The 14,231-nt window shown below is 33.8% G+C and overlaps 1 protein-coding gene across 1 annotated transcript; it reads right to left on the bottom strand.

Moving 5' to 3' along the window:
- Positions 1–719: 719 nt before the first annotated feature.
- LOC123524175 (uncharacterized) lies at positions 720–14,138 on the bottom strand. Its single transcript, XM_045302170.2, has 12 exons — positions 13,991–14,138; positions 13,129–13,237; positions 12,790–12,854; positions 10,909–10,955; positions 10,065–10,145; positions 9,767–9,874; positions 7,303–7,407; positions 6,081–6,316; positions 5,764–5,813; positions 5,546–5,606; positions 5,314–5,367; positions 720–2,391 (listed from the first exon to the last, which is right to left on the bottom strand). Exons 6-12 carry the CDS (start codon positions 9,798–9,800, stop codon positions 2,248–2,250), a joined length of 684 nt encoding a protein of 227 aa, XP_045158105.2. The 5' UTR covers positions 9,801–9,874; positions 10,065–10,145; positions 10,909–10,955; positions 12,790–12,854; positions 13,129–13,237; positions 13,991–14,138; the 3' UTR covers positions 720–2,247.
- Positions 14,139–14,231: the final 93 nt, after the last annotated feature.

Raw genomic sequence — 14,231 nt, 5'->3', positions numbered from 1 at the left:
TCGAACCAGTGGCCTTCACCACCGTAGGAAAGCGTCTTAGCCCACTCGACCACTGCGTCCACATTTTAGCTTGATAGTTTTGATTCTCTGCCCTGGATCTATTTAATGTTTCATAGGGTTGTATGTTTACTTTTGTTATAGGAATTGACTACACTAGAATTTGATTAATCGCTCGTGTTTTCATAGACAAATTTAAGTATAGTACCTATACTTACAGACCCATCCATATCAGGTGGACGGATAGCTCAGTGGTTTGCAAACTGGCCTTCCAATCCTGAGGTCGTGGGTTCGATCCCCGGTAGCTACTCGGGAATTTTCAGAAACGCTTTCCAGTGTTTCCCACCCAACTAGAGATGTACTGGTCAGGAACCTAGGCAATCCTTGCATGTATCAGTGCTGTACACTGGGCACGTTAAAGAACCAGGCTATCTATTCGCAAGAGCTAGGCTAAATTAGCCGGACAAGCCTGTATCTGATTTCTGATCTCTCTGTGGGGGCTTTGTCTCACTCTGTCCCTATGGTCAGATCGCTCTGTGTCTGTACTAATAGAGGATTAATTATGCGCCCTGTGTGGCTGCATTTGAACTATGTAAAGCGCCTTTGAACGTGAAATTGATCATGAAAAGGGCGCTATATAAATCTGGTATATTAATAATAATAATAATAAACCACCTTTTTGTTTAAAGAATGTTGCATTCACTGAAATAACAAGACCAACAAACAAATTTATCATATATTACTATAATACATATTTCATTTCATTAAATATGAACATACCTTTCCCTAATTGAGATAACTTGTAAACATGTTTGCTCTATCACATAATGAGTATTTTCAGTATTTACATCTTACATTGTCCTTCTAGCACTTCAAAATGAACTTAATAACTTAATAAGTTTAAAGAAACAATACAAACAATGCAAATGAAAAGTAATATTCTAACTAAACAGACACGAAAGTCAATAAATATATGCATTTATAAATAGCTCATTGACAAGTTAGAATTATCTAACTATAAATGCAGATGCAGGTTTTTCAACTCATCTATCACCGTGTCATTTTTGACCTTGCCGGACCGTAGAAAATACTTTAATGAAAACAAAGTATCACAATATTAAAGCAAAGATGAGTTTTTGGTCTTACACTTGAAGAAAAACATATTTCTAATACCTTTACTCACTTTTTTGACCTGATTAAATAATGTTTTTAGATAGAAGTGAAAAATGTTGCAGTGTCGACATTAATTACACAGTCCTTGGTAGGGTTACATAACAACCCCGGTATGGACTATTCGCAAGCAGTTCCTTCTCATTATTGTCTTAGAACTCTATAAGATTAACATTTTGTTGAGCGACCTACAGTGATTCTAAATTTAGATTTGCTTTTGTCTTAATGATATAGCTACTTCCAGAACATTGTATAGAGGAGAAGTTTCATTATCGTTTGTTTCAACGGTGTGTGGCAATATTCTCGCGGTCGCTAATCTACATACGTTTGTTTAATATACTGTACTATAAGTAGTTCTGTGCGTTTGATTTATCGGAAGAGAAAGCGTGACGTCATGCATCCAGAAAACATAGAATAAGGCCTGGCTGCCCTTATACGGATAGCATAAATGTTGCCGAGAATCTATTATATACAGTGTATTGAGTGTTAAACAGTCATGTGCTTTGAAAGAATAAAGATTAATAAAATTCTACATTGTAGAAAAATACGTTTGAATCGTGCAGACCTACCTCAAAAAGCAAAAGGACCGTTACCTTCAGATAACATACTACTAAACAGTCTTCTTCCTATCTTGTCAACAAACTGAGTGATGCAGATTATTCAGATATCAGCTTGGAAGTGTTCAAACTTCCTAAATTTTGACACGAAAGAATGCACAGAATCAGACCAAACATAAATTAGGCTGGATGACAATGTCATGTATATGTTATATGTACATGTATATGTTAAGTTGATTTTGTGACAATAAACATATTGTTTGCCATGTGTAAATCGTTTAAACATTACATACATGCTAATGCCATGCGAAAATAAAATTAAAACAGAATTGTAGATTCTTAAATACAAAGAAGGTTTAGAAATTAAAATTATATATATAATTTTATGCCACAACGATGCTGTTTGCTATTAACCTCACGTCCTAATCATTAATACAGTTTGGCTTCTTGTACTATATGTTTTTTATTAACAGTCACTTTTTCGAACGTGGCAGTTTTATCTAGCACCTAATCCATTGCACATTTACGACATACTGTTGTATCCTCTCTGAAGTTTAACGCTATAATCCGCTCCAGGTAAATCATTAGCGCTGTAGTAAGACAGTAGATCATCCAAAGCAGGAAACGTATTATATTGGTGTGATCTGTAGAGGGACACTCGTTCATTCTGAATAAAAAATATACCATGTATATATAGTATAATGAAAGGAGAAAAACAATAATGCTCAGAAATCGAAAAGAAATTGATACTGTTTTAACGATTTTAAAATATAAAGCCAACAAATCTCTTTTGATACTGTTTTTTAAATAATAGCAGTTGACTTTACCGAAAATGTTCACAAATTAAAGCCTACAAATATTATTTGATACCGTTTGCGACATACTATCAGTAGACTTTACCATTTACAATTCTTTAATGTTTCTGACATATGCAGGATCAATAATCTCAGATACACTCTAAGAATTCAAGTTTATTTAGCTCTACCAATTTTTTGCTCGATTAGGGCAGGTACATTTTTAACGAGCTTGCAATATTTTCATTTTTCTCGTGTTGAACGAAATGTGGGGTTTCAGCTTTTTTTCTGATTTATTATAACAGCAGCTTTGTTTGTGCCTTGTGGCGGACGTAAAATGTCACGTATGATCAAACGGCTTTCGATCTTTTCAGATCGTCCAGAGTTACATTATTATTTGAAAGTAGTACTGTATTGGTTTTAAACTTGAACGTTTCAGTTTGGCTGGTTCCAATACTACCGCTTTCATAGCTTTTGGTATTGTCTAATCGTCTAGTACACCCGCCCCCCCCCCCCCCCCCCCCCATCCAAATATAATACATGTATTTTACTTCCTTGATATACAGGCTCCGTATCCTCCAATCACTTCAGTCTCTAAAATTCAGTTTATTTACCATCTATGAACAGGTTCAGTGAAACCGAGCCTGATTTTTCAATTGTATGCGTTTGCCTGGCATTGATATTGTAAGAAGTACAATTCTATTAAAATTGAATGCATAAGTCTTTAAGTCTCTTTATACAAAATGAATATATTTTTAAATTGCTCAAAATGACAAAAGCCGTGAACATATTCTTATTCTAAAGTATGTCTTCCTGCGATAAAGAGGCTAGGAAATCGCCTTTTGATACCATTCTGTGTTAATGCCCGACAGCCGTGTTCAATGTTTAAAAAAAAAAGGAAATTGTCAGAATGCTGGGGATGTTGCCTTCATATGGCCATAGTAGAGTCACAGCAAATAAAAAGGTCTAAAGTCAAATATGTGCATTTTTTGTCAAAGACAGAAGTTACTTTCGCCATTCTTGCTACTTACAGAAGATTTTTTTCGCAATTCTTGCTACTTTTAAAATATATACTTGTAATGTTTTGGTGATAATTATGCATTTGAGATGTCAAACAAATAATGTCGTGTAGATTTTTTTAAATTTTAGACCGACAAAATTCAAAAAGACTCAAGTATTCTATAGAAGGAGCTAAACATTTCGTGTGCGGGGACATTTTATTAATATACAACGGATATCCTTTCTAAAAGTTCTGTTTATAGGCTAACAATTTTATAAAATGTTTCTTTGTCACCTGTATGACCACTACATGGTGAATTAATCTTCAATCTGTATTTCATCAAAACTAGTACGTCAGATGTGCAAATCCCCTCATGTATTATATAAAACGCCCTATAAATTGATTTCAATGAAAAATCTGTTCCAGTAGTTGACGCATGTGCTGTAGTACTTTTAGGAACGTTTTGGCGTTAAGAAATACTGATATAACTATGTACAAAAATAACTGATATCAAACCTTGAAAGTAGATTATTATATGATTGTAAATCTCGTTGTCTGTTACATTCCATTAGCATAAAAATGACGCTCTTCAACACCGTTCTTTTTCAATAGTATTTCAGTCATGTAACGACAGACAGTTAAATTAACTAGTGTTTTCTATTCTCTAACAGTACTAGCCTGTTCTCCACAGGAAGCTGTAAACTTCTCCTTATGATTCATAGGTGGGGACAAAATGACTCTCCTGACACAGAGTCAATCATCAATTCGTCATTAAGAACATGCCCCTCGCAGGAGGATCAGGCTAACAACAAAGCTATCCGTAGATCTGTGCTCGTCTAATTGAGCTAAGCGGTCGGACAGAAAATACTTGGTTGAGTATCAAATATTTTATATATTTATGCATGATTCATTATCCATCCTAGTCATACAATTCTTTCCTATTCGAAACTTATTCTCAGTATACAATAAACCATCATCCGTTTATTATAAGTGAAAAGTTCAAATTCAAATTTTATTGCTGCCTGAAATGCAGGAAATACACTTGCAGTGCCATTTTGAAGTCGCACTATAAATATCATTTTGCTATCGTTAATACTTAAGAAGTACGTTTTCTTAAGTTATGTTTTTAACTTTGATCTTTCTGTGACTTTTTAAAGACTCAATATGACTCCAAGATATGACCGTACCAAAATAGTTTGTTCTGCAGTTAAACCATTTATAAAGATTTGCATATATGTCAAGAACATACTTTGCGATCCGAGGTTACTTTTACAAGTATAACTTAAGTTTATAAATATGTCAATAAGCATATAATTTTCTTGACACTTATATCCCTTTTATTATTAAATTAGTTATAGGCGTTGAGGCACGAAAAGAGGTTAGATGAAAATATAACGAGGTTACGGCGGCATGTTATATTTATTAATGCGCTCATTGACATTTTAGCTCATTATAGGGTAATGGAAAGCCTAGAAAGCTACAAACCCCTTCAAATTTCTTGTCATTATCACGTTTGGTCCTTAAGACCAATTCTATACATGTACTTATACCCGAACATTAACAAAGAATGCCACCAGAAGTCACATATTTTAAGACGTTGGCACACTACTATCAGTGTTCTCATCGGATAGAAACGATATCCATTATTTCTACATATAGTCATGATTGATAACAAGTATAACAAATTAAGATGTTTTTTTCTAGGCAATGACAGTACAAACTACTTAGTGCTTTATTTGATTTCGAAGGAAAAATGTATGTGTTTTGAGTAAATTTAATGGAAACAAAAATATACCTGAGAATATATACGAAAATATTTCAAGCCTTTTGGTGTCATAACGCAAAGTTCCTGCAAACATAAAATAAATAAATCCTTAACACAGTATTAGGCGTAATTACGATAAATGTATCAAATGAAATGGAATGGCACACGATGTATGATTCATATTTAAAGTTTACCTTTCAACTGATAAAATGGCGTATTGTAATTCGGTGAGTTGATTTAATGAATAAAGTTTTCAACTTACATGTTCTGTTGATTCACCGGGAAAAATAGCAAAAACTCCAATAGCCTTTCGATTTAATAACCTGAAATGCAGGAGAGTGTGTTTCGTAGAATTTGTGAATGTTATATGATTTTTTTCACTGATAATTGTTTCCGAAAACACCAGCAAGACAACAATTTAATTTTTTTTCAATGCACTGAAACAAAAGTAATATTATGTCGACAAAAAAATGACCCTACCTTCTTACCTTGATCTTCTGGTCACAGAAATATTCATATCTTTCAAACCTCTGAAAAGTATTGAAATGTTCACATACATAAAAACGTTTGCTTGGATGATTATCAACATCAAGTGATAACACGCTCCAGACTCTATGCAAATGTTTCAACAACAGATTTTCTGTAATACTAATTACTAAGATTAGAAATGATCAGCAAATAAATTTCCATAAAATAATGAATATTGTATGAAATTACGACCATAAGCAAAAGTAGGCTTTCGTAAGTAAAAGGTATAAAATGCCTCTTTAGCACATTGAGAAATGATTTACACTTACATGTACCTTCATGCTTTCCAACTCTTCTGGGTTTTCATAAATTGTTTTAGGCGATGTATTATCGCTATCATTACTGCTGTCAGTATCATTTTCATACAAGCTTTCCTGTTCTCTCACAGACAGTAGCGACATGGACTCTTCTGTAGCACCACGTATAGACACGAATGATGATTCAGAGACTGGTCCGGAAGGCTGAGAACATGTAGGTTTTGTAGGTGGCAATGGTCCTTCCTTCGCTATTGATGAATTTTGGTGAAATATTAGCTGTTCAGTTGTCAAAAGTAATGGTAAATTCTTTGTTTTTGGTTTAATGCCGTTTTTCAACGGTATTTCAGTCATGTAAAGCGGGAAGTTAACTTAACCAGTGTTCCTGGATTCTGTACCAGTACAAACCTGTTCTACGCAAGTAACTGCCAACTTCCCCACATGAATCAGAGGTGGAGGACTAATAATTTCAGACACAATGTCGTTTATCAAATAGTCACGGAGAACATACGCCACGCCCGAGGATCGAACTCACGACCCCGCGATCTGTAGACCAACGCTCTACCTACTGAGCTAAGCGGGCGGGCTAAAAGTAATGGTAAAGAAGGGTTTCTTCATTTATAACTTTATGCTCTTTTTGATTATCTTACAAGACAATATAAATAGATGTCAAATTCAAATGTCCTTTATCAGACCGTCGCGGTAACTAACAAAATATTTAACCAGCGAAAAGAACTATTGACTAGCAAACATTGTATTATTAAACATTCAATATTGATTTATAATTTAGTTTTGGAAAATGTCACTTAACCAAAATCGTTAAAAAATGAAAATGTAAAAGACACAAAATTAGTGATTTTGCGTTTGGCTTAGTGACTAGTCAGAATATAGTGTAGTTCTTTTTGAATGTTACATTTTAAAATACATCTACAGAAACTAAGCAAATATATTGTAACGTAATGTTCAAATTTAAAAAACAAATACTGTTTAGCAAGCAGCATGCGTACACAATTTCTATTTCGTATTTAAAGGAAATCACAGATAATTATATTAGTACAGCCACGTTCGACATATATCAAAAAAGTATCTCATGATATCAGAAAACATTTTTTTTTCCAGAAAACTCTTAAGTTTGTTTCCATACTCTAGTATACACTTTAAAAATTAGAGCTGATTGATAGAAGTTTATTTTATAACACAAATAAATGAATTTAGTGTTTATTTAGATTGTACGTACTTGTGGAAATCGATTTTCTGGCGACTTTAACCTTAAGCTCGTCTGTAAACGCTTTCGATTTTACATCTCGTTGCACTTTCTGCACTTTTTGTTGTGCAGGTTTATCTGTAATATACGTACAAATGAGCAAATATTGATATTTACCGAATAAACATAGCGTGCAAAAGAAATCACTTTACGTATATATATTTATTCGACATTTCTAATGAAACATAAAGAACTTAAACAGCCATGTATTGTGTCAACGATGCCCAACTGTGTTCCATTATTTGTCCTCGTAATGTTGCGTGTGTGTACGTGTTATTATTGTCCACATCTGTTTCGTTTAGAGGAGGCTACGTTTTTGGAACGTGGCATTCCCTTTTAAACATTTATCCTTTTTTATATACTGATAAAGTGCATTTCACACACATTCAATCCATATATAGAGAGTTAAACCCTTAACGGTTACCTGTATTAAAGAGCAACTTGCCCTAAGTAACCAGTCGAATGACTCTCAAAAATTAACATTTCCTTCAAATCTCAACATGTCTTAAGGAGTCATGCCGTAAGCAGTCATACAGTATTACTACCTTTGCTGCAACTTGACACAGGTTTAACTGTAGCATAATAGAAATTAAGTCCATTTAGAAAATGAATTTATGGTGAAAAAAACATCCTCTGTGATCTATTGCAGGGAGTTATTTTATTTACACTGTCTTGTCTGACTTGTTGCAAATAGGTTAAGTGCGAGGTTGGTATACTCTATCGTGTTTAAACTTGCCTCTATATAGGTTACAAGGAGGTGCCCTTATTTTCAACTTGTTTTCTGTCCGTCTCGTATTTTTTGTTGCGTATATTGAGTTGTTTGTTGTTGGCGTTTCTTTTCTCTTTCTCCTCACTACCTCCATCGACCCCTCCCACACGTTTCCGTTTGCCATTGCACTCCTGTGCAATAGCATCCCATAGTACTATGAGCGATTTATCGCACTCAGCATAATTTTGGCCACCCGCCGTCCTTAGGTTGTGTCCAACTGTTGTTTTTTTCTTGCGTATGTGTGTGTACGTGCGTGCGTGTGTGCTTTTGTGTGTGCCCGTGCGGCAAGACCACACTGCACGGGCAGTACCGCACTGTGTTGTCTTTTCTTACTTGTCTGTTTGTTTATCTGTGTATGTTAGTTGTATGTATGTGTTTGCCTCTTTAACCCGTGTGTCTGCGCTGCGGTGGTTTACGGTATGGAGAGACTGCATTTTAGGAAAGTTGATTTCAATGCTTGTTCCACTTTCCCCCACCACTTATCCTTTTAGCTACCCGTCTACACTATTTTCCGTTACAGTTTCGTTTTGTTATGGGACCTACGTTTCAAAGCATTGCTCTATGGCTATGATTTGGGTGTTCTGTGCTTGAGATCTACTCTTCCTTTATTTGCTTAAGACTTAAAATGTATGAGGAGATGTTGTAATCTATACATAAATTAAAAAATCTATTTAAAGGAGTTCATCACAATATTTTGTGCGCCACTCAATCGCACAGCAAACGGTAACCACTGTAAGCAAATTTCACAATTCGCCACCGAAAAGGAATAATTATCGAATATGCAGCGCACTTGCTAAACAAAAATAGCGTATATACTGACAATATAGGTCGTGCATATTTTACCTTTAAATGTGATTTATGGAAGGAGTAGTCGTAGGAAGTTCATCATGCTCGCATCGAATACATTGTGGGCAGACAAGTTAAACTATTTCGCTGAGTAATGGTTCAGCCGACTCTAAGTCACATAAAATTCCAAAATATCTTAACGTAGATCTATCTCCTTAAAGTTCAAATGTGACTTGCTAAAAATGTGGTTTTACTTTTTGTGCCCCATCCCGGAATTCACGTAGTTAGACCAGAGTTATGGCCCTTGACAGTCAAAATGTACATAAAGGGCCTTCAAATTTGTGTCGCATGTGTACACCTCAAAAAGTATATGGACTAGAGTCATGAAACCATACAAGAATTAAATTCAGCATGCGAAGTTGTGCACCAGCGCTTTTATGTTGAGGTTTCACTCAGTAAAGACAGATTTATGTCCCTTGACTTAGTCAAATATAAACGTAAATGGCATGAAAGATGTTTAGCACGTACCTAAAAAAGTATTTGACCTAGAGGCATGAACCCTTAAAGGAGTATTTTAGTAAGAAAATTAGTTATGAAACTGTTTATAATATTACATATTCCGTCCGCTAGAAATAATTGTGATAAACATCTTTAATTCTTTATACGACCTTTGAACAAATTTTAGTTGCCCCGTTTCTCTCTAGGCTTATCTCTTTAGAGTCTTGTACCATTTTTCAGAAGTTTTTCAAAATGATTTTTCAGCTAAAAGATTCATATTTAAAAAACTCTAACGACGGATGACAGTCTGGGTTAAATACCACACGTAAACTTTTTCTTTTAAGGAAACCCGAATATATCAAAATAAACTACGGTTGTTCCTACCTGGCTGAAATGTATCTGTATGTTTTGTTTTCATATTTTCATAAAATCTGTCCTGAGTGCTCGTTGCTCCACTAAATACTTTTGGAAAGTCATAGTTCCTATCGTCTGCTGAAATGAATGTGATGTAACTTCAGTTCAAAAACGATATCCATCAAGTTGGTACAATTTAAGGTATAAGTATTTTACTTTCACAAAAATATTTTCTCTAATTACACGTGTTTTTCATTTTAACCTGATAAGAAGAATAGATAATTAAATAAATATTCTAAGTGTCCTTGAGGCAAAGCTGTTTACATACCACATGCCTGTACTGGAGTTTCGTAATTTCTTTCGTCAACCTCGTCATAACCTACAGGATCTTCTTTTCCTTGATGTACTTCTTAAATATTAAAGAAAAAGGCAAATTCAACTATGATTTAAAATAAGAAAAAATATTATTTTAAAACACGTACAAAAGATAGCATTTACTGGAGCTGCAGTCTGCTACAGTATGAGAAACGGTCTACTAAAAATGGTCCATCTTAATGTAATACATATATCTGAATTGTCCAACTGAAGGTTTAGCATAAGCGTTAATTTAAAAATTCTTCAGATGGATTTAAGTCATAAACTGTATGCCTGTGATAATTTTTTATCATTTCTATATAATTCTCAATGCGTCCGACAATATATATTATACACAAATGTACCAGTAATTTTGACCTACGTGTACATTGATCTATTCTAGAAATCAAGAATAAGACACTTGTCCACAGCAGACATTTAATATGTTTCACATATTACTGCAACATGTATTTTACATGTTTTATAACTAGAAGTTTAACATGTTCTTAGACTAATCTAGCATATCAACGTCAAATTTAAGTTCCGTTCAAAGAATTCGCATATACCAACCTAAGAACATTTTTATCTAAAAAAGGGGGGACGTTTTGCAAAAATTGCTTTTGTTACAATCACCTAAGCAGCAATTATTCAAAATCCATTTCTTGTTGCAAACACTGTTCTTTATCCAGGGGCAAATTTTACATGAATTGTGAATGTCGTAAGTATTTGATGTAAATTCAATAACTTTCATGGATGTCTGTACAATAAAATATAAATACATATTTTTATCTGTTAATTTCAGAAGAATAATATATTACTCAATTTACTCCTCGGAACTGCTTCAGCACTGCCGAATCCACTGTCACTGAAGGAAAGATATTTTAATTACGTTAACGACATTATACGAAAGTTCATTTCAACAGTATCGGCTACACTTGAAGCAGAATTTAGCCCTATCAGTCGTCAGTTTAGTGATGTTCTAACATGTTTATTTGCCTCATTTACCTCTATACCAAATATGATATGAATCGTGGTTCAATACTGTCTGTTATGGTATGCTGTTCATTCGCATGTTTATGGTGCGCGGATGAAGTCCTTCAAGCAATCTTTAAACACAAGCAATAGATATGAACTCAAACGAAAATTAATAAATAATAAAAACACGAATCGTAACAATCTATTAACAATTTGTCTACGAAACGACAAAATCATAAGCAAACGGCATTTGTTGGAATGATAAACGCTCTAATGCCACGTAATAGTGTATATGAGATATACGACGATATACATGCACATATTTTCCAAACATTAAAACTTATATTTATAGTACCATACAATTGAAATTATACATGCATGTAAAAAAATATATATATATATATCTTAAACTGGTCATTTTCTTTGTAATGTTACGTTACGAGGGGCTATCAAAAAATACGTAGACATTCGGTATATTAAGCAAATGGTTTGTAACAGATAATCGAAATATACACAGCATAAATATTTAATTTTCACCCAATAAATGTTGAAAATTTTACAGTAAACAAATAAATAGTTACATTTTCATGGTATTTTAAAATTAGTCACTGCTTACAGCACGGCGCACACGGTGCAAGTAAAACGACGTCAGTGACGTCAGTCATTTAAACCTTTTCAAAGTACTCGCCGTTTTTCTCTATACATTTCGTGTGTCTCCGGACCCAAATGCCTCTGTACCAATCACATGACTTCTGGGAAAGTATAGTTCTCGTGGCGTATCGCAACTGATCAAGATTGTCAAATTTGTGACCGCGCAATTCGGACTTTAAGGCAGGAAAAACACTGAAACTCGTTGAATCATTGCAGAAGACACAAGTTTTGGCCGTCCTCTTCCGGAATCGTCCTCGAGTGATTCCCTTCCTTCTCGAAAACGTTTGTGCCACTTATACACAAGTGCCCTACATACCGGCGGTTTCAAATTGGCATCTGACAATATATTCATGGTTTCCGAGGGCGTTTTATTCAGTTTAACACAGAATTTAATAGCAGCGCGCTACTCCGTCAATTTCGGCGTTGTCATTTTTTTCGTTTTACGATTTCACACCTGTACTACAAAACATTGAATATTTCAATAACGTGTTACATTATGACGTCATAATTTTGCACACTTATTATAATGACGTCAGACAACGTAAACGTGTTGTTTTGGCGCAATTTGTCTTTAATCACCAGGACAATATGCATAAACAAGTTGGAGTATTTTTCTTATTTGATTATTATTTCGGCTTGCGCCATAGGAGCGTACATATGGTCGTTTAAACACAAGAAACACATTTTTATAACGTTATAATATATTATTTGTTTTTCATATTAGGTAAATTATACATGAATAAACACAAATTAACAAATCAATTATAGATAACGCCACATTTCAGTAGTCAGTTACATGTGTCTACGTATTTTTTGATAGCCCCTCGTAATGTCAAAAAAGTGGCCAGTAGAGAGCTGACACCCGAAGACTACTTTGCCTTTGAAGTGCAACTGGTGTATAAAGTTGCATCAGCGAAATCACATCTGATCTGCAGTTGAACATATATATTTACTGATTACTGAGTAATCTGTTCAGGTTAAAATGATTTTCGGTTAAAATTTAATTATCTGTTAAAATCGAAAAATATCAATGACAATCTGCAAAAGTAAAAGAGTAGTTAGAATTTACTCACGCCGAAACATTATATAAATTTGATTGTACTTCTGAAATGTTTGAGCATAACTTGGTAATCCATTTCTGAAAAATAAAACAGATAAAGTACAGAAGACAAAAATGGAGCTTAAGATATGCTTTTTCTAGTAATAGTCCACAAGAGCCTTTCATGACTCCACAAAACCATGATAAAGTCCACCGTTCACACTTACATAATAAAATGAATACAATTTGTAGTAGCATAATTTCACATAATTCAAATATAATCTCATTTTATACGAATGCCATTAGCAATATTTGTGTATATTCTTCTAATGCTACATGTTTATATATTTTATTTATTAAATGTCTATTATACTTCTCTTCTTTCCAAAGTATCACACGAAAACAGTATAGGTGCTTGTGCATTTTTGTATCTTAGGCAGAAACAAATATTCTCTCCGCTTTCGGGATCACATTCCACCGCACTGAAATAGGAATGTTGGTTAAATAATCAAGGGTTTAAGTATGGAATGCTAGAGCTGTCTTATGTTAGATGAATACGAGGTATCTCCTTTGTTAAGTGAAGTACCTTCTTAAGATCCCGTTGTGTCTTGTTGATTAAGATGTAATTATGTTTATTTGTTACAATTTCTTCTTCAATGCTTTATTAAATTTGTTTTAAATTTGCAGACCTAACGAACTTGAAAAAGCTGTTGAGTTTATAAAGAGTATGTTGGGTGACACCTTAATTGATAATAGTTTAGATTTGAAACGTTTTGCAGCACAGAAAAGAAAAATAAAATTCTAAAAATATTGTTTAATCTAGAAATAAGCTGCAAATATTTAGATATTGTTTAAGGATTTTACTTCTTTCATCTTTTCTTCTTTTTTAGGCCATTAAGCCGCTACGCAAGTACTTTTGCTCATTTGGCAATTTAATCTTTTAGTGGAGGATGAATAACCCAGGTGCCTGCAAGAAAATGATTTTATGCACGGACTGGAACCTGTTGATCTGAAAACTGCTTTCTTGTGGTAATAATGATTTTTTTTTCAAATGAGAGAAAGTCTAGTGTTTGACGACATTTTAACCAATCGATCATGAAATTACGTCATATAATAAAGGTCAGTTACTTACTTGTTAGATATAAATAAACGTGGCAAATAAAAAACAGTACTTGATTGACTTCATGTCGCATTTTTTATTGTATTGAATGTTACGTAATGTTACTAAAACTTACCTTTCAAACTGTTTTAAAGAATACGATTGTTCCGTTCTCTTAGCATTCCTATTAGCATATATGTATATACAACCCTGAGAGATTATGACATACCTCTGTTTCCCTGTAAAACATAAAATACTGTTTTTAAAAGTACACTTTAAAAGTCGTTTATCGGATTGTGTTGTATTTTATTGATAAAGAAACGTCTGTTTGTTTAAAACCAAAGGTACCTTGTGTTTTTCAGTAAGTAAATTTTTGT

This window comes from Mercenaria mercenaria, chromosome 3, assembly GCF_021730395.1.
Source record: "Mercenaria mercenaria strain notata chromosome 3, MADL_Memer_1, whole genome shotgun sequence".
Classification (NCBI taxonomy): domain Eukaryota; kingdom Metazoa; phylum Mollusca; class Bivalvia; order Venerida; family Veneridae; genus Mercenaria; species Mercenaria mercenaria.
This window is presented reverse-complemented; position numbering and strand designations above follow the sequence as displayed.